At 51.1% G+C, this 24,102-nt stretch overlaps 2 protein-coding genes across 12 annotated transcripts in view; one reads left to right on the forward strand and one right to left on the reverse strand.

Annotated features, from left to right (window-relative positions):
* Positions 1–13,802, forward strand: part of FAM163B (family with sequence similarity 163 member B) — a 100,111-nt gene extending 86,309 nt beyond the window's left edge. For all 6 annotated transcript variants that reach the window (XM_025211301.1, XM_006029777.2, XM_006029776.3 and 3 more), the window contains 2 exons: positions 10,159–10,274; positions 10,934–13,802. In XM_025211301.1, the coding sequence (XP_025067086.1) occupies positions 10,182–10,274; positions 10,934–11,326 (486 nt within the window). In that variant the 5' untranslated portion in view covers positions 10,159–10,181 and the 3' untranslated portion in view covers positions 11,327–13,802. The remainder of the gene's footprint in view (positions 1–10,158; positions 10,275–10,933) is intronic.
* Positions 13,803–13,807: 5 nt separating this feature from the next.
* The window catches only part of ADAMTSL2 (ADAMTS like 2), a 130,258-nt gene continuing 119,963 nt past the window's right edge, over positions 13,808–24,102 (reverse strand). For 5 of the 6 annotated variants that reach the window (XM_006029779.2, XM_025211297.1, XM_025211296.1 and 2 more), the window contains exons 16-19: positions 20,488–20,658; positions 19,887–20,063; positions 17,162–17,306; positions 13,808–14,999 (exon numbers count right to left, since the gene is read on the reverse strand). In XM_006029779.2, coding sequence (XP_006029841.1) covers positions 14,881–14,999; positions 17,162–17,306; positions 19,887–20,063; positions 20,488–20,658 — 612 coding nt within the window. In that variant the 3' untranslated portion in view covers positions 13,808–14,880. The remainder of the gene's footprint in view (positions 15,000–17,161; positions 17,307–19,886; positions 20,064–20,487; positions 20,659–24,102) is intronic. The other variant, XM_025211299.1, reaches the window with a different exon arrangement.

The raw sequence follows: 24,102 nt of genomic DNA on the forward strand, positions 1-24,102 counted from the left end.
ACTAGTTTGCAGGTGTAAAGTTGCACCTGCAGGACTGGAGACGTATGTGAGAATCAGATGCTCGCGCCTTGGCTGCTCCTCTTTACCCAGCTATAAACCAGGGATTTTTGCATCGTTCTTTGTCACTGGGGTCTTGTGAGGGCTAAGGAACATTTGCAAAGGGCTTCAAGGATGACAAATGCTATGTAAATGCTACCTGGTCTTGTTCTCGCTGCACGGACTCGCCCGCTGCAGGAAGCAGGGCTCAACGATCCGTTCGGTTTGGGGCTGCGTTCTGTTTTTTTCTGTATGCACCTGAGACTGAAACCCTGCCTGCTCGAGTTTTAGCAGTCGGAAGAGAAGACGCTTTATTCCATTTGCAAATCCATTAGTTCCCTTCCTTTTCCCTTGACCGGAGTCGCTCCAGAAACGGGCCAGGCAGGAGGAAATAGAAGGGCAGGCAGGTCCTGGGAGGATGGGGCTCACTGGGCCTCTGCCTTGCACTGATTTCTGGTTGAAAAGCAGCCCTCTCCTTCTCCAGAATGGGAAACTACCTGAGCATCTCCCTGGAAGGCAGACTTTTTGATGGAGAAGGGCCCAAGAAGGAGAGGAGAGGGGCACTGTCCTTACCTGATCCTCTCTGCACTGCTTTGTCTCTGGGGACAAAGCAAATGGATGACTCTCCAAGCCAGATCTTGCAGTCACCAGCCTCCATCCCAGGAACCCCTGCATCCTTTGCCAGTGCGATGGCAGTGGAGTGGCCCACAGGCCTGCGTGGCTGTGAGTGACTCAGAAACCAAGGCTCCCCGCTGATGGGAATCGCCTCCTCTACATGCTTAACACGATGCAGGAGGCTGTCCTGTGCCTCCCATACCACGGGACCTGCACCGTTGGGGCAAAGGCAGAATGAGTGCCCCCCGCTCTGGTTGCACTGACAATCCAAGGTCTAGTACAGCATCCGGGATAGCCCCATGCCAGCCTGCAGGCCTGTGCTGCAGCACCTCGCCCCTGTTCCTACCACCCAGCCTCAGATCCCCACCCTGGCTTTCTGTCCTTCCTGAGACACTGGAGGAGCATGGAGGTGGAGAGCAAATCCTGACATGGGATGGAGCGGTTTTGTTCAGGGTGAACACCCAGACCCCCAGCATGGGGAGCAGGTCTCCGTCGGCAGGGAGAGCCCTGGAGCACAGTGGTAACCATACGGCCCGGGCTGTGTGGGGTTAACGCCTGGCTGCAGGCACTCACTCCTTTAGCCATAAAATAAAATAGGCTGGGAGGGGAGGGGGAGCGGTGGGGGCTTCTTCAGGCATCCACAGTAGCTCTAGGGCTCCTAATATTACATAATGACTAGCAAGGAGCCAAGCAGCGCTCTAGTGCGAGCGGTGTCTCACAGCGCCTGTGTTCCTCATACCACAGCTTCTGCAGACGTTCTCCAAGACCACAGCAGAGCTGCAAAGCACTTCCTTTAACCAGCGTATTTATTACTAACTATATGAATCTGGGAGCCTGCAGAGCGTGAAATTAGGAACAAATGTAAAGGAGGTCTAGACAGGAACTGTTCTGCTTGTGGGTCTCCATATGCTACTCTCTGCCGCTCGATTTTGTGTTTTTTTTCTCCCCCACCCCACTTGCTGGCGAGTTTAAAGCTTCCAGGTATATACTTTTAATAAGACAAATATGTTACAGAAAAACATCTACCTCCAAATGGTCTTGGTCATAACCGAGCGGTGCCTAAGGCATCCGAAGAGCCTCGCATATATGGGCTTCTCCTCGTTAGGCTGCGTACGCGCGTGGCATTGCACGCCGAGGGAATGAGCAAAGCTGGGCCGGGCGTTATCGTCCTTCATTGATCCCTAGAGGAAGGGAAGGCACTTGGATGACTGAGTGAGAGGACAAAGCAAGAGCCTGAAGGGGCTTCGCATGCATTTGCAGACCAGGAGCTCTCTGTGTCCCACCCAGGCCCCTGTTTCATCCGTGGGGAAATGGAGCCACGGAGCTGTTCTGCGAACAAGGAGCTCTGTGGAGTGACGCAGCCAAGGTCGCACACCGAGTCAGCCATGGAGCAGGGACTCAAAGCCAGGTCTTGTGACTCCCAACTGCTTTGCTCCAGCGGCTGGATACGTGCAGTACTTCAGGCCTGGCATGCAGCTGAGCTGCCGTACAGACAGCAGCGCCTGGCAGGTGAGCCCAAAGGCCTTCCAGGACTAGTCAGTGCAGACTGGAGCGGTTTCACACGGGTGCCATTCCCCTTCTTTCACTGGAGCTGCACGAAGGCTGAGTCTGGCTCCGCTTTTCTGCACTGCGGCAGCCTCCACTGTTGCACCGGAGCCCTCCCCTGGCTGCTCCCGACTCCCCGGTCTCAATACTTTGGAGGACCCTAGCCTCAGTCGCATCTGACTATGGGCTTTAGGCTCCAAAGCCATGTATGTGCTTGGCCACGTGTGTTAGCTCAGGACTTACTCCAGTGTGAGGACTGCCTAAGGAAGGATGTGCGGACTGGAGCCAGGGTTTGCCCTGGAGAAGCATCACGCAGGAAGGCACGCAGAGAACAGCGCTATACATTACTCTCTCCTCCTGTTCTGCTCAGAAGCAACATAAAGTGCAATAGTGCTTCCTCCGCTCACTGCCAGCCCAACTTTAGCAGGGCAGTAAGAGACTGCAAATGCTCCGTTTGGCTATATTTTCTGTGGAACCTATTTAAAAAGCCTCGACAGAAATTGCTGCTTGCCTCTTGGGGTTGTGGTCATTTGGGGCTTATTTGAAATGTTAAGCAAGGATCATGACCTGTGACCCAGCTTCATTAAAGCGCTGGTGAATGAGGTGTGCAGCATGTTCTCGGTGGAACGGCTGGAGCGGGATGCGCCATTTCAAGCAATGCCATCGTTAGGTTGTAGGGTCCTGAGAGATCTCGGTGGGACTTCATCCCATCTCAGGGCCTATCTATGCTGCAAGGGCTAGCACTTCTTCAGTCCCAGGTGCTTATGCCAGGATCCACAGGGCAGTTGCCTTTGAACCTTGGGTGGTAGAAAGATAGGTGGCCTATGAATCTATTACCTTGCTGCACGTGGTGAATGAACACAGGACGGAAAGGGCCAGTCCAGTGCCCGGAGCCAACTCTCGCCTCCATTGACCAGCCTGCATGAAGTAGATACAAGCATCCGCACTTGTGCCACTTAGCAAGCCAGAAGCTTCCTAGTATTTAAAGGGGTCCTAAGCATTTTTAGCTGACACATCCAACATCATCCATCATCACAGACATCACCATAGAGAAGTAGGGCTGGAAGACACATCCAGAGGTCAGCTCATGCAACCCCCTGCCCGAGGCAGGATCAACAGACACTAAAGGTCCGACATTGCTTAAGACTAAGACATAAGACACGGTGAGCAAGCGTGGGACTATGCACAGCACATACCCTCCCCTTGCTAGACGTGGGAAGGGTTACGTTAAGAGTAGATGCTTCTTTGACGATAGCTTTCTTTGAATTCCCTCCGCCCCGCCAGCACGCACACGGCGCATGGAGCTATCTGGACAGAGCTTCTCTCACATGGTTCACGCTCCCCACACACGGCTTACCCGGTGCGCCCAGCGTCGCCAAGTCCCGTCAGTCTGACGAGTGCTTTCGCTACCCATGTGCAGTCAGCAGGTCCCAGGTGCAGCCAGCTGGCCCCGTGCTCTGAGCCGGAGGCGGTTGTGCAAGGCCTTCCAAAGCTCAGCTGCTGTCTGCACAGACTCCTAAGGGGACGGGGGGTGCGTGTGTCCGTCTGTCCGTCTGTCCCACTCGCCTTCCTCAGTGCTCAAGTATTTGGGCTTCTTTATTGTTCTTGGTGCGGTTCAACAAAAAGAAATAGTTCTCCCCTAAGATCTCCTAGAAGACTTCTCTGCCTCCTCTCTCCAGTATTGCAAGGGATGCTAGCCAGGATCACCTAGGGCAGGGGTGGGCAATTATTTTAAGCACAGGGCTGCTTACTGCATTTTGGCAAGCCATCAAGGGCCACATGACAGGCAGCCAGGGGCAGATAAATATGAATTTTCTAAATTTGTTAGGGGCCCCACAGGCCAGATTGAATGGCCTGGCAGGCCGCATCTTGCCTGCCCCTGAGCTAGGGGATGCTCCCCTAGCTGGGGTGCAGGGGAGGGTCATGGCCAATTTAAACAACCCTGATTTTCTTCTTGCAGTTTTTCAGTCTTTGATGCGTCTCCAGTCCAACCTTTCTATATGGTCTGTTCCTAATTCCCAGGTTTTCAGTCCCACTGCTGTACAAGTTGATTTCTGATTTGAGATGGTTCAGAGCCAGGCCCCAGCCACCGCTATGTCCCTGTGGGATTTCAGTGGCCTGTCACAGCTGACAGGCCCATCAGGAGAGCTAAGGCAGTTAGTCCCAGGACTGTTTTGCCTAGGTAGAAAGGAAATGTTTGTCAGGGGCACGCCAATGAACAGACTGACGGGGAGATGCCATGGTGGATACGCTCTCATCCATCGCACCATTGGCGCATATCCCAATAACTTGTCTGGCGCCGGCCAAACCCTGCTTGAGAGGAAAAGGATGCAAGCCCCTATTATAAACACAGGCCCTGGTTCTGGGACCAGTTTGCTTACTGGAAATCTTCCCTTTAGCTTGAAGAGGCTTTGGATTGAGCCTAGAGGTGCTCTGCTCGCAGCTTATATGAGTTGTTGGGTGGAAGGGAAACAACCACCCTATGCAGCGTTGCCCCCATCAGCTTCCTGACCATCAGCTAGAGACCAGCAGGTGCCCTGAAGCATGAGAACTGATTGACCTGCTCTCAGCATGCAGCTGTAGCCATTATCTCTAGCCACAGCCCTTAAGATTCACACACGATGACTATGACTGGGGCTGTATTGCATAGGGCTCCCAAAACAAGGTTTTCATGATCTTGGTTGGGTCTCGGGAACCCCCAGTATCCAAGCGCTTGGGAACAGTCATGACACAGTAATACCAGCTATAAGACAACATGGAAACACCTAGATTTCCAAGTGCCTTGTTTGCCACTATTATCCTAAGACCCCCCTCGGCCATTGGCATACATGGTGCCTGTGGAACAAATGGCCGCGGTTGTTACAGGGGTGTTGGTTGTAGCCGTGTTGGTCTAAGGACGTGGGCAGACAAGGTTCTTTGGGTAAATCTGATATCTTTGATTAGCCCAACTCAAAAAGTTGGGAACCTTTTTCTATGCAAGCTTTCGGGTATAAATACCCTTCGTGGGGCTGAGGAAGCAGTTGTTAGATATCAGCATGCCGTTCTTGCCCGGAGTGCAACTTTCCTTTAGAGCTAGCAAGTGCAGCAGCCCAAATCCCTTCTTCCACGATCATGGGCTGCGTTTCCAAGCTGTTCTTGGGCTGGTTCATGAAGGTGTCATCTGGCATCCCCTCCCCCCGGCTCGGCCCCAATCTGACTCTGTGATTCCTAGAAAAACTCCCCGCCCCGTGCTTTGGTCCCGATGCCTGTTGTTTGTATCTGTCCTGTCTCTGCCTTCTTCACTGGGACACCAGGTTAGTCCGTCAGCGCTGGAATTCATTTACTGTCTCAAAGATGTGCTCGACTGGCTCTTTTGCCAGCACGCTGTACATTTTACAATGACAGAAGCCAGGCCTGGAAACCCTTAGTCAGCCAAGTAATACCACAAGGCATCACACAGCTCCCTGAAGTCAGAAAGGTCTCTGAGCCAGTAAGAGCTCACAGACTCAAGTCCTGAACCAGTGCACAGCTGTCTGGGTAGCATTCAATATGCCTCCATTTCTCCTTCCAGCTGCCGGCGGGATGCTTAAGGTCCTGCAGGGCTGTCGCTGGTTTGTTAGCAGCTTATTGGTGCATTCCCAGAGCTCTGTACTTTGCAATGGGTGCCTCAGCAATAATCCAAGTATCAAGGCTCTGATGGCTTATGTTTAATTAATCCACCAAATTATCCCCAGAGGCAAACATCGTTATCAGGCTACGCCATGCAACATCTCCACTGGTGCCTACTTACTCTTGAGTAGCCCTTTATCAAGGAGCCAGCTCTGCTTTTCTGAGACACAGCATATGACAGCCCATCCTATAAAAGCTTGCTAACTGATTAGAAGATTAAAGCACGCTATCACAGAGCCACCGAGCGCGACCCTGAAATATGCTGCTGCTCCCTTGACCTCCTCTGCTGGAAATGATTAGAGCCAGCATCGGAGACCTTTATTTTGTTTTGCAAAGCACATGACGGTGAGTCACGCCACACGCTGGAGTTCAGGCATCAAGACGAATAAATCTCTCACCTACTCAACCCCACTGAATTCAGCACTGCAACTGGAAAGAGCATTTGGCCACTCTTCCGTTTGAGCACGACTGTGTTTGCAAGGAGTGGACCAGCCCAGAGAATCATGGGACGTTTCCCTGCCCTCCTATCAATTATTTTTTCCACCTGTTGGCTGCAGTTGTGCTTATTAAATTGTACAGTCACGGCGTGGCGCCTTTTTCCATTCCTCGCACCATGCACCTGCCAGGTAGCAATTAGATGGAATCACGGAGACGAGCGATACCATCTCCATCACATTTGGTGCATTTGCTGCTGCCAAGGCCCCGATGTGGGGAAACAGGTGGATTTACTCAAATTGGTTCCAGGTGGATTTTTTTAAATTTTTTTTTACAAGCCCTGATTGCACTCATTTGGGTTCATGGCGGGTAGACAGCAGGCTTTTCCTGCTCAACAGCTTCGTGTGCATGATCTGCCGTTGCCAACCCTCCACACACCCCAAGAAATGTGAAGTATCCCAACCTTGCCATGTCTTTAACTCTTTAATTCCTTATTGCTAAGGTTAATGCAGAGCTTTCTTACCCCGGTTCGAAGTGGCCCAGATGCCACCGATACGGGTGGTACTAAATAGCCTCATGGGTGGCAGCCCAACCTTGCCATGTCTTTAACTCTTTAATTCCTTATTGCTAAGGTTAATGCAGAGCTTTCTTACCCCGGTTCGAAGTGGCCCAGATGCCACCGATACGGGTGGTACTAAATAGCCTCATGGGTGGCAGCCCAACCTTGCCATGTCTTTAACTCTTTAATTCCTTATTGCTAAGGTTAATGCAGAGCTTTCTTACCCCGGTTCGAAGTGGCCCAGATGCCACCGATACGGGTGGTACTAAATAGCCTCATGGGTGGCAGCCCAACCTTGCCATGTCTTTAACTCTTTAATTCCTTATTGCTAAGGTTAATGCAGAGCTTTCTTACCCCGGTTCGAAGTGGCCCAGATGCCACCGATACGGGTGGTACTAAATAGCCTCATGGGTGGCAGCCCAACCTTGCCATGTCTTTAACTCTTTAATTCCTTATTGCTAAGGTTAATGCAGAGCTTTCTTACCCCGGTTCGAAGTGGCCCAGATGCCACCGATACGGGTGGTACTAAATAGCCTCATGGGTGGCAGCCCAACCTTGCCATGTCTTTAACTCTTTAATTCCTTATTGCTAAGGTTAATGCAGAGCTTTCTTACCCCGGTTCGAAGTGGCCCAGATGCCACCGATACGGGTGGTACTAAATAGCCTCATGGGTGGCAGCCCAACCTTGCCATGTCTTTAACTCTTTAATTCCTTATTGCTAAGGTTAATGCAGAGCTTTCTTACCCCGGTTCGAAGTGGCCCAGATGCCACCGATACGGGTGGTACTAAATAGCCTCATGGGTGGCAGCCCAACCTTGCCATGTCTTTAACTCTTTAATTCCTTATTGCTAAGGTTAATGCAGAGCTTTCTTACCCCGGTTCGAAGTGGCCCAGATGCCACCGATACGGGTGGTACTAAATAGCCTCATGGGTGGCAGCCCAACCTTGCCATGTCTTTAACTCTTTAATTCCTTATTGCTAAGGTTAATGCAGAGCTTTCTTACCCCGGTTCGAAGTGGCCCAGATGCCACCGATACGGGTGGTACTAAATAGCCTCATGGGTGGCAGCCCAACCTTGCCATGTCTTTAACTCTTTAATTCCTTATTGCTAAGGTTAATGCAGAGCTTTCTTACCCCGGTTCGAAGTGGCCCAGATGCCACCGATACGGGTGGTACTAAATAGCCTCATGGGTGGCAGCCCAACCTTGCCATGTCTTTAACTCTTTAATTCCTTATTGCTAAGGTTAATGCAGAGCTTTCTTACCCCGGTTCGAAGTGGCCCAGATGCCACCGATACGGGTGGTACTAAATAGCCTCATGGGTGGCAGCCCAACCTTGCCATGTCTTTAACTCTTTAATTCCTTATTGCTAAGGTTAATGCAGAGCTTTCTTACCCCGGTTCGAAGTGGCCCAGATGCCACCGATACGGGTGGTACTAAATAGCCTCATGGGTGGCAGCCCAACCTTGCCATGTCTTTAACTCTTTAATTCCTTATTGCTAAGGTTAATGCAGAGCTTTCTTACTCCGGTTCAAAGTGGCCCAGATGCCACCGACATGAGTGGTATTAAATAACCTCATGGGTGGCAGGTTTAGACCAGAAGAAGGTCCGAGACTACACGCTAATCCCGGCAGACACTCGATCGATCAACTGAGGCCTGCACAGTAGGGGCGTGCTCTGGCCACCGTGGGCCACGTGTAGTTTCTGAGCACCAGGAACTCAGCTGCTATAGCATATGTGCACCGTACAGGGAAGACATCCCCACCTTCATTGAAGTTGCCTCCCAGCCCAGTGCAGCAAACACTGCACTGAGCCCTTTCCCATCATTTCGTCCCTCCGTTAGTCACACGTCATTCTTTTCAGCAGTCGCCTTCAGCAGCTTTGCTGCGTGCTGACAAGAAACCATCAACCTTGGCAGGAACTTCCCTGCGCCGGGCTCAGCCCCCTGCTTTGCCTGCACTGAGCAGTGTCGGTACAGACAGCGAGGACATCTCGGTGCCTACACATTAGTTTCTGGGAATGCAACACGGCACATCATCTGTGGCCTCGGTGGCTCAGGCCAGGCCCAGCCTTGTTTTGCAGACATCATTGCTGCTTGTGGAGACAGCAAGGGTGGTGAGACCTGCAGGACAGGTCCTCCTGCTGGCTCGGCACCCCGTCTCCTGAGTAGCCTTGGTTGCGTCGCTTAAGCCCAGTGGACCAAACTCCTCCCTGGCTGTTAATGTACCGCTGTGATATCAGGGCAGACTGGACCTGAGACGGTGCAGCACCGAGCAGGACAGGCGAGGGTATGCAGGTGCCCACAGACACAGTGAGGGCTTCGTTGCAGCACATGCAGCTGTGGCTTCACAGTTCGGGGGCTGCTTTGTTGCCCTAACAGGGCTTAGAGCCACCCCCCACCCCACCCTCCAAGGCATGTGGCAGCAGCCTGTGCCCGGCAGGAGCAGGGCCAACTCTACCCGCTCTGAGGAAGCCTCTTGGGGCATGGGGTGTCCCCCCACAGCCTTCACAGCTATGCCCATGTAAAGGGGCAGCAGACCAGCCACCCCCCATGACCAACTGGGTCCTGAGGCCTGGCCAGCCTCAGTCGCTCAGTTCCCCTGTGAAGCCCTATGGGAGGAGCTGGCAGGTGCTCCCTGTGCAAGCCTAGGGCTGCTGCCTAAGGGGTATGCATGCTCCTCTGCAGCTGTTGCAGGAGGGAGAAGGGATGAGGCCTCATCAGCCCTAATGAGACCAAGGGAAATTCCTGTCCAGACTGGCACCAGTGCTCTTAGGCGGCCCTAGCCCTGGTGGCTCTAGGGGACCTTTGCTGGCTGCAGTATGGGGTGGGGGGGAAGCACTGTGGCCCCCCCCGGCCATCACAGAGAGGCTTTCTGCATCTCCCGGTGTACTCTGAACTTATGTTTTTAGCCCCAGCACTTTCCAGCAGTCCCTGTACACTGGCCAGCTCCTCCCCGGCCCATGCAGCACAAATCCTCTTTCACGTCCCTCCCTTGACACCAGGAATGGGGTTGGCCTGGACCCAGGCAGTGATTTCAGATGCACGCAGTGTGGGACTTTCACCCTGCCTGCTGCTGCCGGGCACCCTGACCCTGTGGGATACAAGCCTGATGGCAGAGCATGTGTGGCGCTGGGACCCGCTGCCTGCACCCCATTGGGGAGAAGTATACCCATCCCAGGGCAGTACTGCAAGGGTGGGCTTGGCCCCCCTGGAGCACAGTGCCTTTGGTGGGTGCTGAGCTGATGTTAGGGCTGCTTTTGGCTGCAGGCAGGTTTGCCCTCCTTCCCCACGATGATTAAGGAGCACATTCTGTCTTGCAGGCTGTTAATGGAGAAGAGGTCGAATGACAGCCGGGACTGTGGTCATCACAGGTGGAATATTAGCGACTGTCATTTTGCTTTGTATCATCGCGGTTCTCTGCTACTGTAGACTCCAGGTACTCCTCACCGGGGCTGTGCATCACCCATGCAGCTGTTGGGTATACGGGCTGCTCAGCCCGGGATACAGCAGGGAAGGGAGGGAGGAGCGGGCGAGTTTGCTGAGCACTGAATGCTTATAGGCAGGGCATGGCCATAGCCTGGGAACACAAATTCACTCCTGCTCAGCCAAAGAGCGGCCAGCATGTGGGGCACCTTGCCAACACATGACGTTACCCTCAGCCAGTCCTGGCCCAGGGCACTCGGCATCTAAGTGTAGGAGGCGCATGCGGGGTTTGCAGTGTTCGAAGGCCATTTGGAGCCAGGGTCTCAGCCCGGCACAGTCTGGCCCTTCATGCAACAGGCTCAAACCTTTTATATATCCTTGAAGGAGGAGGGATGCCAGAGCTGGAAAGGCTGTGCAGGTCTCTCCGGTCCAACCCCTTCCTGGTGGCTGATTGGTCCCTGCTCCATTTTATTCAATGCCTTTAACACAGGGCAAGAGATGGGGCCTCAACCTGGACGAAGCCGAGCTTTGGGTGCGTCCCAAGCTCCGCGTCCATCCTGGGCTGAACCCAACACGCCCCACATTCGACCTCCCGCTTGCAGCTGGGGTTTGTTGCACGTTAGGGGGACCAAGCTCCAAAGTAACCGGTCGCTCTCCTCGTCGGCTTTTCAGTATTACTGCTGCAAAAAAGACGAGTCCGAAGAGGATGAGGAGGAGCCAGATTTCGCCGTGCACTCCCACATCCCTCCGCTCCACAGCAACCGCAATGTAGTGCTGACCAACGGGCCCTCCGTCTACGCTGCCTCCTCGCCCTTCCACAAAAAGCACTCGCAGTGCCGGACAGTGTGCCCTAGCTGCTCCCACTATGAGCCGCCCACCTTCTTCCTCCAGCAGCCCCCCGAAGAGGTCCGCAATGGGGGCGACCGCGTCAGCTACAAGAACATCAGCCAGGAAGATATTGAACTGCCGGTGAGCGTATCGAACCTGCAAGCGCTGAACCCAAACCGGCTCTCGGCCATGCGGGAGGCTTTCTCTCGCAGCCGGAGCATAAGCACGGATGTCTGAGCTGCTAGAGCCTGGACATAGCGAGCTGGCCAGCCGGTGTGAGGCTTTTTTCTAGGACATCCGAGCTTTTAATAATGGTGAAACTCTTTTAAAAAAACAAAAAAAATCCGTGGAAGTGTTTTAAAATGATGAATGTATTTATACGTTATATATATAGCTATACATATAGTAAACCACTATATACAGAGCAAAAATAAAGGGGGGTGGGGAGAGAGAGAGGGGGAGAGAGGGCCATAGCATATGCTGCTTGGAGCGGTTTTGTGGGGCTGCACATTTCAATTTTTTTTTTTTATTAGATGAGATTTTTGATATTGTGCATCCTTTTATACTCGTAAAGAGGTCCCCTGATGACCATCAGGGTGGTTAATGCCAGCAGGTACAGGTGCAGTGGCTGTCACAGCAAGACAATGCTGCACAAGCCAACAGGCATCTGTCATCCCTCTTGGAGGGTCAAACCCATCCTTGAGCTGGGGGGGCCCAGCCTACATACCACAGCAGACCTGGAAATGGCACCAAAGTGGAACTGAGTGGTGTACAGGCCTTTTGCAGGGCTCGAAGGGGAATGTCACCTTATGTGAGCAGTCAACAGAGATGGGCTTGATCTACGAGCTAGTGAAGCATAACGGTCATCTGTGACCTTTCTACAATGCAGGAGCTCTCACTCTCACTCTTTTTCTCTCTACTGTGTATTTATTGGGCACAACCCCATGTGCAGAAGGATGCCCCCCGCCCCCCAAGACACAGGATGCGCAGCTAATGCATGATCTTGTCCTCTAGAAGGGGCTTCCAGAGCTGAAATGCATCTGTCCCTAGGGAAAGTAATTGGGTTTTTTTAACACCACTATCTGATTTTTATGTAACAAGAGGGAGACAATTTATTACCAAGCAACTTTGGTTTTCCAAACCCACCCCCCCCAATGATACCATACACATGCACTTCTGAACTGGGCAACTGAGGGCTAAGCGAAAAAAAAAAAAAAAAAAGACGACTTTTTCCCCAGTTTTTTCCACCTGGAAACGCATCACAAGGCTTTTAGGCAGAGGCAATGGACCGGTCTCAATTCCACGCCACTGGCAGAGCTCCGATAACAAGAATTTCTAATTCACAGCAATAGCCAGGGTCATGCCCCACCTCAAAAAGGGGCTGCTATGCAGCCGGTAGTGCCCAGGGCCCATGCCCAGCTTATCTATTTCTCCACCCCCTGGTCCCTCTGCTGTCTTGAACAGCAATTGCTCTGGAAGCGCCGTCTTTTGAAGTTTTCAAACTCCTGCTCGCAGATGAAAGTGGAAACGCGCCGCGGTTATCTTGCCTTTCATGATAACGGTCCGACATACTGGGAAAGCGTTGGAATAGTGGCAAGGCCGAGAGCTAGATCCCCGCCTTGAGCGGAAACGCAATCTGTGACCTTGCCGCGGTATTTTAGCAGGCGGACGAGCTAATCTCAGCCTGCGTGCACTGAAGACATGATCGGGCTTGTAAATTCTTGACGTTGCAACTCGAAAAGCACCGTGCTTAGCGGTCAGAGGAATGCCACGTGCTGATGGAGGAAGGCAGGCCTTTCCCTGGATAAAACACAATCAAAAGGAACCATTTTCTCATTTAAGAAACCAACCGTTTCCAATTTCTTTAGAAGAAGGAACCAGCAATAGCATAAGCGTCTGGAAAGGCCCTTCCGTGGGCGTGCGCACGTGCGTTCCTCGCTCAAGGCTTCTTTTGTTTTTTGATGCACACGACTTGTCTTCTGAACGCTCTCCTTTGTCACGGCGTTACACACGATTCAGGCTAAAAGCAGCGCTCCGTAATCGCAGAACGACTCGTTCGTTTGCAGAGAAGAACGGACCGGCTACGAATAGACTCTAACGGCCTCCGCGTCGCACCCGCTTCCCGGGCTCGTTATTAAAGACGCACTCTCCAAGGGGAAAGCAGTCATTTCAGACTCGGCCGCTTATAAATACTGTATATGGCCCGACTGGATATTTTACTTTTGCCCTTGAGGGGTTTTTTTTTAATTTCATGGGAGACCTTTTTAACGTGCAAGTCATTCTTTACAACTGAATATCTTAGACATTCTTGGGTGGGGGGGGGTTCTGTCTTGGTTTGTAACAAGTCTAATATGCCTGGTTTCTTCCTTCTTGAGCTGTGTAACTGGGGAAGCATTGATGTCAATGTGTTTGCTGGGGAATGGTGTTCTGTCTTCTGAGTAATCTAGTGTAACAGCAGCCGCTTCTACAGCTCTCTTATGTTGTACAATTCCTGACTCCAGTTTGTTTCCAATGCATTTAGACTTTGGATCCTTTGCCTTTTCTGTAGACAGACTTCTCTTTCCATCTTCCCTCTTCTTTTCCCAGTAGACCTCCGACACCTTAGCAAGCCACGTCATCCGTTGCACTCACCTTCACGCGGTGAACTGTTGTACAGGACTGCTGAGCTCACTGAGAAAAAAATTAAAATAATAAAAAAATAAAATAAACTACTCTTTGACATGGTTTCAGAGGCTGAACTCTTTTTTTATTGACAGCAACGCCGTCGTGGGCCAGAGCATCCGGTCCACGAACACAAAGACGGTCCCTACCTGACGTGAAGGGACCGCTACATACGCGTCTGCAGGATCAGGGCTTCTATTTGCAGGGACTCCTATCCCTACGTGGCATCAGCTGCCACACACACAGGGAGAAACACATGCTAAAAACTTGAGAATAAAACAAGATACCATCATAAATATGACAATTTTATTAAAATATACATACGAGTACAAATTAATGATTATAGGGATAAAGGTCACTGTTTGTAAACAAATATATTAAAAAGAGCACATCTTTTCTGTGATATAAAGTGCAGTTATGTTTCCTTATTATATACATTATGTCAGCATTATGATTTTTATAAGAGCTATGGCACTGAAGTTTGATTATAAGATAAAATTCTCTGAAAAAGTATACACCTACATATTACACAAAGGGCTTTGGCTTAAGGTCATTGAAGGAATGAAGTTCAGCTTCCTGCCATTACAGAAAGGCAATGAAGGCTAGAAGACAGGCGTAGGGGCTAAATCAGAAAGCAGGTCCGAGGACCTCCTGCTAGGGAAAAGATTGTGGTGCTTCAATGTCGCGTGGTTTGCTCTTTACCATCATCCATCTACATCTCCCATATTGAATAGCAAATGAAGGAGAGCCCTTTTAAGACACGTGAATGTTTTGGAGCTAGGATGAATCAAATATACAGGATGCTATGTACAGTTCTCGATCATCAGAGGCTACCCATATACAGTAGTAATGGAGCTGTCGTTTCTGCTGGTGCCATTTCCCTCCGTTATGAGGAAGGAGAGAGAGGAACAAGGGTGGTATCTTTTCAGCGGTGGGAGAAAACAGCCGCAGCGCAAGTCCGTGGCACACTTTGCTCTCCAGAGCAATGGCAAGATGAGCTTTCTGGAAGTAGTCGAATGAAACCGGGATGTTCCCTGTTACCGCTCTAGCCAAACGCCGGATGCTTGTGAGCAGACTACCCTCCGTTCCTTCCAAGTCTGAGACCCGAAGTCCTTCTTCTAACCTCTCCACTAGGAATGAGGGGCCCTGCAGGATCTGCAGCAAGCTTTGCTATAATACCAGTGGCTGCAGAGGTTCACTTTGATTGCCAAAGCACAGTTCGTTCCAGCTTGGTCCTGACAGCTGTCATCTAGAGAAGAGAAACACAGATTGGCAATCAAGAGGCGAAGTCAAAAGGCAACATCATGGGGAAAAAAAATTACAGTCTACACTTTTAGTTCATTTCTTCCCTGGCTTGTTAACTCCGTTTCTCTCTGGAAGTTTTTTTTTAATGGACAAATGAAGGGTGTTTCTGATTTCCATTGGTCCAACTCTTCTTCCCTCTCTGATTAGCATAAAAAGACCCTCTCTGGTTAGTTCAAATATAGCTACGCTTTCCCTACCCACCTCTGGAAAGCCATTCAGTCCTTCCTTTTCAAGCTGCAAGGTGCAAAATGACCTTTGCAGGCTTCTTTCAGCATCCTGCCTGTCTCAAATCCCCCTGGGGCTTGCCTTGCATTTTAAATGAATGCAGCCCAGGAAGGACTGAACCAGAGTAGAAATGCCCAGGCTTCACCGAATCCCAGGAAGCGGCCTCACTGTGTGCTGCTGCTGCTTAAATAGTAACAGCAAAGCTAGGCCGGGACAGGGTCATACATTTCAGTGTGCCAGGCCAAAGGGGGCTGAGGTTTGTTTCTGAAGCTTAATTCCCTCTTGGGATGTCAGTGAATGAAAGGGGAAGATGAAAGTGCTGCCTCACTGGGTATAAACACCTTGGGATCCGGTAACAATGGGGAAAGGGCACAGAGAAAATAGGCAATCCCTGTTGTTTATCATTTGTTTCCCAGTAGCACAGAGAAACCCCATTCACAAACTGGGACCCCTCTGTGCTAGACACTACTCCAACTCTGAACAGAAAGGTAGACGATCCCTCCCCTGAGACGCTCACGTGATAACGAAACCCTGAGAACAGCAAGATTATGGGAACCACTTGGAGCGAATGGTAACTTCAGGGCACCCCACACATGTCCCAAGATTGAATAAAGGCAATTGAGATGCTCTTAGAGCACGTGGGCAGCAACCAAATGAGTCAAAAAACTCCCTCCTTATAACAGTGCTCTTGTGAGGAGCCACAGTACAAAACTCAGGTGGTAAAAAGGTCTTAGTGACATGAAGGCAGCTGTCTGAATTGCTCTTCTTCTAGTAGCATTCTGCCCTTCCATGATGCTTTCCATCCACAAACTGTTATCAAACCTCACTGCCCACAGGTAAGAGAGAGCAATGGGTAACAGAAGCCACAAAGCAAGTCCACAGCAAAGCCCAAAGACCCCCACTCTTGTGCTTTATGTACACAACCATCTTTATTTCCACCTCCTAGTACAGACCGAGAACTACGCATTCACTGGAGATCGCAGCCTCTTGGAGCCAAGGGACCCCAGCTGGAAAATGAGATGGTCACAAATCCCACAGGATGTTAGGAGTCTAAAATCATTCAGATAAGAGCACAGATGAACCGTACTCAGACATTAGTGGGGATTTAAACACAGCAACATGCTACCGAAGTCAGCATTTGCAAGGTTATCTTTGGGCCAGAGAAAACTCTGTTGTTTTGACTTTTAGCAGCTATTGCACTGCCTTTCAGAGTGATGCATGCCTAGCACCTTACAGACACACAAGGGCATCTACATGTGCCGATTTAAGGTGCAATCGCTATTTTTAAGGCGCATTAAGGGCACAGGTCTACACGTGCACACCCTTAACGCACCTTAAAAATGGTGATTTCAGGCTATTCACACCTAAATTTGATACCTGCAAAAGTAGGTATCAAATTTATGTGCAGAGAGCCAAAGCACCTTAATGCACATGTAGATGTGCTAAGGCGCATTTACACTGTGTGTGTCAACTGACTTGGGACCCAAGTCGGTCCGCACACCGCATGAGTGCGCCTTAGCATGTGCACCTAAATCACCTTAATGCACCTTAAGAAAATGCACATTAAGTTTAGGCGCATGTAAAAGCACGTGTAGACAGGCCCACTGATGTACAGAAACGTGCCTTGTTCTGAGGTGGTTATCATGACTTTGCAATTGAATTTTGAACAGTTTATTACACCGGAGTAAGAGAGTGTCCTCAAAGGTGCGGGCAGGCCTATCTGGGTATAACTACTAGTTTATATTCACACTTAACTGATGCAGAAGAAACATTTTCATATACATAGGCACAGCTTCAGTCAACCCCTGTCCCTCTCGGTTTGTACTAGAAGGGCAGCCCCAGACCCCACAATGAAGGAAGTATCTGGATGCCTCTCCTCACCTGGTGGCTCAGTAGGGCAGGGCTGCAGGTCACAGGTTTGTTTCCCAACCGGCTTCACAAGGGGGTCGCAGCCACGAACAATATCCTTCCCCTGGTAGCATTTCACATCGCGCATTCTCACTCCAATGCCACAGGTCTTTGTGCACTGGGAAGCAGAGAGGAGCATCGTTGGCAGGACGGCATAGTTTTGCTGGACACCAGACATTGTTTTTATGGCCCATCACAGCTTGACTCTCACCTTCCCCTCTGCTAACTCCTCTTCACAGGTGAGAACTGGCCGCTTCTCGTCCCAGTGGCCCAAGATTAACAACCCAGTGAAATGAGAGCAGTTGACTTTGGACTCTGGATGCTTCTTTCCCAGACCTGATGAACAGCTCTTGAAGCCCAAAAGCTCATCTCTCCCAACTACACAGGTTGGTCCAATAAAGAGGTATTGCCTCACTTCACACGTTTCACTTCTCGTCGCTGGCAGAAGCATCTGAGGCCTATACATGGCAAACCCCTAAGAGGAAGTCACTGGCCATGTTCAGAGGTTGCCAATGGGTCCCTTTCATCAAGAACCCTGCCCCTGCCTTGAACAACCCATTGCAAAGACAGTTTCTACAGTGCTGCTTTTGAACTGAGTCTCTGAATTAAGCAAAATCCCGACCTTCCTCCAGAGGTGGGCACAACCACACATATGAGTCCCCTCTCTCCAAAGGGCCATGCACAAAGTGGAAGTGCACTTTCTATCGGCTGTCTCTGCATGGCAGGCAAATTTCACTGGTGGGGCTTGTCCAGCCAAGCCCCCCCAGAGCAGCACATTAGGCAAATCCAGCACCCTCTTAGACCTTATGACTCAATACAACTAGGTCAATCTTTCTGATCCCTTGGCTCTTCCTCTCTCTGCTGACACTAAGATGGGTTCTCATATTGGCCTTTCGGCAGGCTTGGCCTGGTTAATGAAGGGCTACATCGATGACTGGTTTCAAAAGAAAATTAAACAAGCTGCTTGGGATGCTGAAGGGAAGAGCTATAATGCAGGCTCTTCTTTCCCTGTAATGCCAGGGACCTGCAGCTCCTTATTTGCCTTTGAAGCACCATGTGTGCTGGTCTTTTGAGACAAGACAGGAATGTCCCAGCTCAGGGTCCACCTGTGCTTGTAGGGCCATAAGCACACATGGACAGTGCCAGCTTTCATGGCTGGGAATCTGCAAGCTGGCAAGACCTCGGCCTGCAGGACTCGGTCAGTCTTACAGCCACCTCCCAAACAACCACTCAGAACCAGAATCTGGTCCAGGTTCAAGTTTTCGTGTGTTCGGAGAGCCAACTTGCCAAGCCATAACCAAGCAGGGGTTGGGGATTTCACCTCTACCATGCAATGCCCTGGTAGTCAGCACACACTCATTCACCAGCAAAGGCCAAACCCTCTCATCTGTGCCCCCTGCCAACCCATATCAACCCTAATCCCCTGGCACCATCTCCAGGAAGAAGCTGTCCGTTCCACCTCCATGACCTTGGCCTGTTTTTGCAGGGACTGCTACAAAAGTGCATGTGCATTTATGCTAACTATGACACAGAAAGGGTGCGAGTGGCCCCCAGCTTTCCCCCACATATGCCCTGGGATCTCTTCCCTTATTTTTCCAGACCCCGGGAGCCATCAGTGCAGCAAATATTTGGGCAGGTTTCACTGCTCCAAGGACAATCTACTGCCCCCAATACTCCCAGCCTGTATCTGCCAATCCCTTCCCTTGTCTCATTACACACATTACGACGGCTGGCCCTGCAGACCTAGCCAGATTCCTACAACAACAAAAAAAGCCAACCCGAAACACTTCCTTTCAGTCCTGCTCTCCAAAAGCACAGTGAGTACTGATTACATCTTGGCAGGGCGCGTGCTCCACTTCAAGCTGCTAATACAGCGAAAGGCTGCCTTGGCCCAAATAGCCAAATCCTAATCAGTTCTTGGCAATCAGGCCAGCAGCGTCTCTGGATGAGCCATTGCCGGCTGTGCCATGCGAGCTACGCTGGAACAGTTCATTTTGTGCTCCGTTTTCCTATGTCCATTTACAGCTATTGTGCATTCTTCCGCGTGCCAGACAGCGTGCGGAAAGAATTTTGCACTTTCGCCGTAGGGGGAAGGCTGGGAGAAGGGGCAGGTCCTTCTCCTGATTGCTCTGCAGACCAGAGGATCGCACTCCCAGTGCATGCCTGAAAACAGGACCCTCAAGGCAGGGCATTTCACCCACCCTTACCCCGTCTCCCGAGTCATTTAGCACCCAGGTGAGGTCCTAGATTGACAACCCCTACAAGGAGACTGAATGAAGAGAATGGGGATAGCACAAACTGCGGAGGAGAAGGTTTCTGTTCCTCTGGGTCTTGAGGGTGTCCTGTCTGAGGAGGAGAGGATTGTTCCACCTTCACCTCCAATAAGTCCTTACCTCCACTGAGGTTTCCAAGATGGGCAGCCATTGGCAAAGGCAGCATCGAGCACGCCACTGCTGCTTCCCATCCAGGCACCTCTGAGCACTTTGTGAAGTTGGATGAACAGTGTTACCTCCGTTTTGTCCATGAGGAAACTGAGGCAAGGATAGAAAGGGTCTGACACAGAAGGGACAGGCCACCGGGTGCCCTGTTCCCTGGGCCCATCTCTTTCCCGTCTCAGGCTATCACCCGTAAATTAGTCCCTACTAGATCTAAGTGGCACTCCTTTGAAACACACCCCAGACATCAGCAACCCTCTTACCTCAGACCAGGGAGTCGTGTACCACTTAAAACAAGGCCGTTCGAAGCAGGTGCTTTCTTCTACTGGTTTCTTGGTGACGTCGCAGTCGGAGGGGCTCCGTGTTTTTATCTTCCCATTGACGATCTCCAGACACAGCACTATCCTCTTCTTCACCCCACGGCCACAGGTGGTGTTACACTGCCCGGGACAGAAACCAGACGGGTGGAGAGATTAAAATGACATGTCCCAGAGATGCTCGGTGTCACGTCATCTTGAGCAGAGAGAGCTGGAGTCGAGCTCACGCCCAACCCAGGCTCGACTCAGTAACGGTGTCCGAGTGAATGGGGTTTCCCAGCACCACACCGCAACATCCACGAGTCCGTCCTGCTGCCAGCAACCCAGGACAGCAGGGCATGGCAATGTCCCAGTGACCTCCCCGTTGCAGGAAGGTCTGAATAAGCCTGTCCTTGAGGCTCTTGAGACAGTTAGCATTACCCCTGCTTTGTAAGGAGGATAACCGAGCCATTCATAGACCCAGAAAGTAAGAGCCCCCTGTACCGCCCTCTCGCCAAAGGGATGAGGAAGACTGAAAGCCATAAGCCTTGGCACGGGTCTCTCTTACCCGCTCCCAGTCCTGTGCCAGCCAGTGCAAAGGGCAGTTCTTATCCCCACAGGGGTGGATCGCCAGCGGCTTGGTCTCCAGGTTGCACTGCGACTCCGGCACCACGCGCCCGTCGCTGGTTTTACAGTACACGTGCCTGATCATCCTCCCCTGCCCACAGCTGCCGCTGCACTGAAACAGAAACAGCAGGGTGACGAGAGTGAGGAGCAGGAAGGGACAGCGTGCCAGCCCTACACGGTGACGGGGAAGCCTGTCAGGGGATCATCTCTGCCTCAGCTTCAGCCGGAAAGGAGTTCAAGGATGGGAAGTTCTTGCATGCAAGTTCCTTTGAGCAAGGACTTCACGGGCACATTTTTTTTTAATATCTCGGGCCCTGTAGGTTGATCTCTGGAACGGTACAGAAGAGCTTACCCAAGGCAGCTAGAAACCGACCCAGAGCTGGGCCTGAAAAACACCTTCCTTCCCTTAGCATCCTTTGAGGGGTCTCCATTTGGGCAACCAAAATGGCCAGCATAGCATAAGATGCTCTGGGCCACGGTGGCTTGATGACTTGCCCTGCTTGCACAGGAAGGCTCCGGCAGACCTGGCTACCGAATCCAAAGTCCCAAGCCAGGACTTTCCTGACAAAGCCACCTCGTTTCTTACAAAACCCGTCAGCCCCCTTCTCTGCTGGGAACTCAGCTGACAAGTAACTGGTGCCCGTGTGTTATGGAGAACAAAAGAGACACCAATTATTGTGGCTGTGGCCAACTTGGGTGAGAGCACAAACAAGCAGATGGCAGACGTGCATGGAGAGCCAAGACACCACCAGGCCCACTCACCAAGTCCTAAAGGAGCTCATCTCCAAGCTGGGATGAATATGGTGCTAAATAAGGCACCCGGTTCTGTAACATGTTGTCCGTGTGGCTCTCTTAATCACCCCTAAACTCAAAATCTGGCTTCAAAATCCTACAAGAGGTCTCTTTGCTTTGGCTGAAGAGATGGATGAAGACAGAAGCTGCCTTTAGGGAAACCTAAAGGAGCCCCCCATATCCCAGCTGCTCCCCCTGACCCTGCGCTCCTCATCCTCTTACCCCCGTTTCTCCCCACCCTGCAGTGCAAAACGCTGGCTCTTAATTTTTAAGAAAGACTTGCCAAGTCTCACTGCTGGGTAGAGGGAGAGAATGAAGGTGCAAGAGGAAAATGAGAAGGCCAAGTGCTTTGTTTGCCTTAGATAAAACATGCAGCAGCCTTCAAAGAGACACAAAAATATATATAAGGTAATTGGTTACAAATATATCCCCTTCATTTCAATAAAAACCTGCACAGGTATTGTCTCAACCTATATTTTAAACAGTGAAAGTCCTCACGTTCTTTTGTTGCAGCGCTTTGAGATGTGCTGTATTTCACACTGCAACTGTTGTCATGGAAACCACTTATTTTTAGCCAATGCCACCAAATCAAAATCTCTATAAAAATAGCTCCAGAACAAGGCCTGGCTGACACACACCACACCTTTTTTTTTTTTTTTTTTTTTTAAAGAAAGATTGGGGGGGGGGCCCCCCCCCCACGGGGTTGTTTGAAATCTCCCGAACTTCAGGCATTTCAAGCAAAAATTATACCCCAAGGGAGAAGACAGACTCTCATGCCTCCAAGCCATCCAGTCTTTCCTCTACGATATTCTGATCCTCCTCTGGAGTGAGGATGCCTCTCAACTTCATGTCACCAGCATATTTCAATCACGCATCCCTGCTCTTCGGGCTATGATGGTTAATGAAAACATGATAACTGGAGCACCTCCCACACCTGACGACCTGTGCTGAAGTCCTCAAGTGGTTGAGCCAAGAGAAGTTTTGGGAGCGGGGACCTCCAGGCATGGCCCACCCACCAGATCTTTGCTTTGTATTGGGAAGAGCAAGGCTGTCGTTCATGCTAAGCTTGAACCCCCTGCCCAAGTGCTCCTGCAACCAAGCAGAGGTTTGGACCTGGATGCACATTAGCTAAGATCCTTGCAGCTGGACCATTCATTATTCATAACTGTGGTTTTCTCCTGTGTGTGGATGATGGGATCGTGTTGGCAGTGCATGCCCAGGCTTAATCTGAAACGTTACAAAGAAGCTTCGGAAAACCCTGGCAGGGATATATCAAGAACAGGCACAGTGATGATGCTGGTCTAGATCCTGTACCCTGATTTTTCAGCCAGCTCCACATTTGCGCATAGTTTTGTACATATAACCAACTGCGCAATCAAAAAGGGCACGTGTGTTTTTGCACGCATAGCCTTGCATAGTCAGGGAGAGCTCCTGTAGCCTGGGAAGTCTCCCAGCTCTGAAACCAAGTGCCTCCCTAATGCAAAATGGACCCAGAAGCACAGTTCAAATGGGGAGGGGTGAAAAGGTAAATTCAGTGTCACCCTGCTCTTCCTGGACCTACTGACCAAAAAAGAGCACCTCTAGCACTAGCCAAAAAGATGTACGAGGCCAGAGGGCTCCCAACCAGCCTGACAAGAAGGATGGGGAACTGGATCTGTTGCTTTGAGTCAGTCGCCCACAAATGACACGTAACATCCTACAGCCAGTCTCACAAGCAGACAAGGTGCAGCTGCTGGCTCTCAGCAGGGGCACAGTTGAAAGAGCAGAAGCAAAGCTGGGGACTGCAACAGCAATTTCATACCATCTGGGGTCCCTCTGGACTTCAAGCCCACCTCCCCTTTTCTTCGCACCCCCATCCCCAATTCTTTCCTTTTTCAACTAGAGAGGAAGCTGAACCCAAAATACCAGCTCTGAGTTCAGGGCTCGATAGGTTCTTGCTCACTCTGACATGACAGACAGGTCTGGCATGAAAACGTAGCTAGGATTACCCAGCCCTGGGTGGTAAGATCAAGTCAGAGAGACACTGCTCGTTCTCTACTCTCAGGGAGACAGAGAGAGGATTTGGGGGAGAAAGAAATGCAGGTACAGACTGAGTGACTACTGCAATAAAAGCATGGCTAGACTGGAAATGGGGCCACCTCTTTGATGGCATGCGGGAAACCCTCCGGTTCGCTTCCACTGAAATAGCTTGTTCTTGTTCAGAAGAACAAAGCGGATTCCCTGCCATTCGTGCAAATGCACATCCATGTGTCCAGGGCATTTAAACCACCACCTGGAAAGACCTGGGTAGGTTTGCGAGTCAGCCAGCTGTGCGGCACAGATGATCCCACTGAGCGAACCGCCATAGCTTTGCCTCGGCTGCTTGCGAGCGGCCCAGAGGCTGAACTGAGCAAACCCAGAAGTTTGCTCAAACCAGACCAGGGTGGATAAAGAAGCATGTGCTAATCTCTCACAGCTGATCTGTGCTCTCGGTTACATGAGTCAAGGGGAGGCCCCTGCCGGAAATGAGTCTAAAATCTGGCCTCAAATTTGCTGCACAGAGCGTGCAAACAAAGTAAAGAGCCTGTAGTTTCCGCCTAACCTGATTACTGCAACCAGTCTGTTGCATACCTCTGGAAAGGCAGGATGAAGCGGAGGCGATGCATTGCTTGTCAGGGGTTTCCCTTGCTAGATCATTAGGATGAGCTTCTGCAGGGGTTTGAGCTGCATGCACTCTATCCATTTAAGCTGGAAAAGGCAGGAGGGGTGGGGGGGGGGGGGGGAC

This window comes from Alligator sinensis, unplaced genomic scaffold (assembly GCF_000455745.1).
Source record: "Alligator sinensis unplaced genomic scaffold, ASM45574v1 scaffold829_1, whole genome shotgun sequence".
NCBI classification, from domain to species: Eukaryota; Metazoa; Chordata; order Crocodylia; family Alligatoridae; genus Alligator; species Alligator sinensis.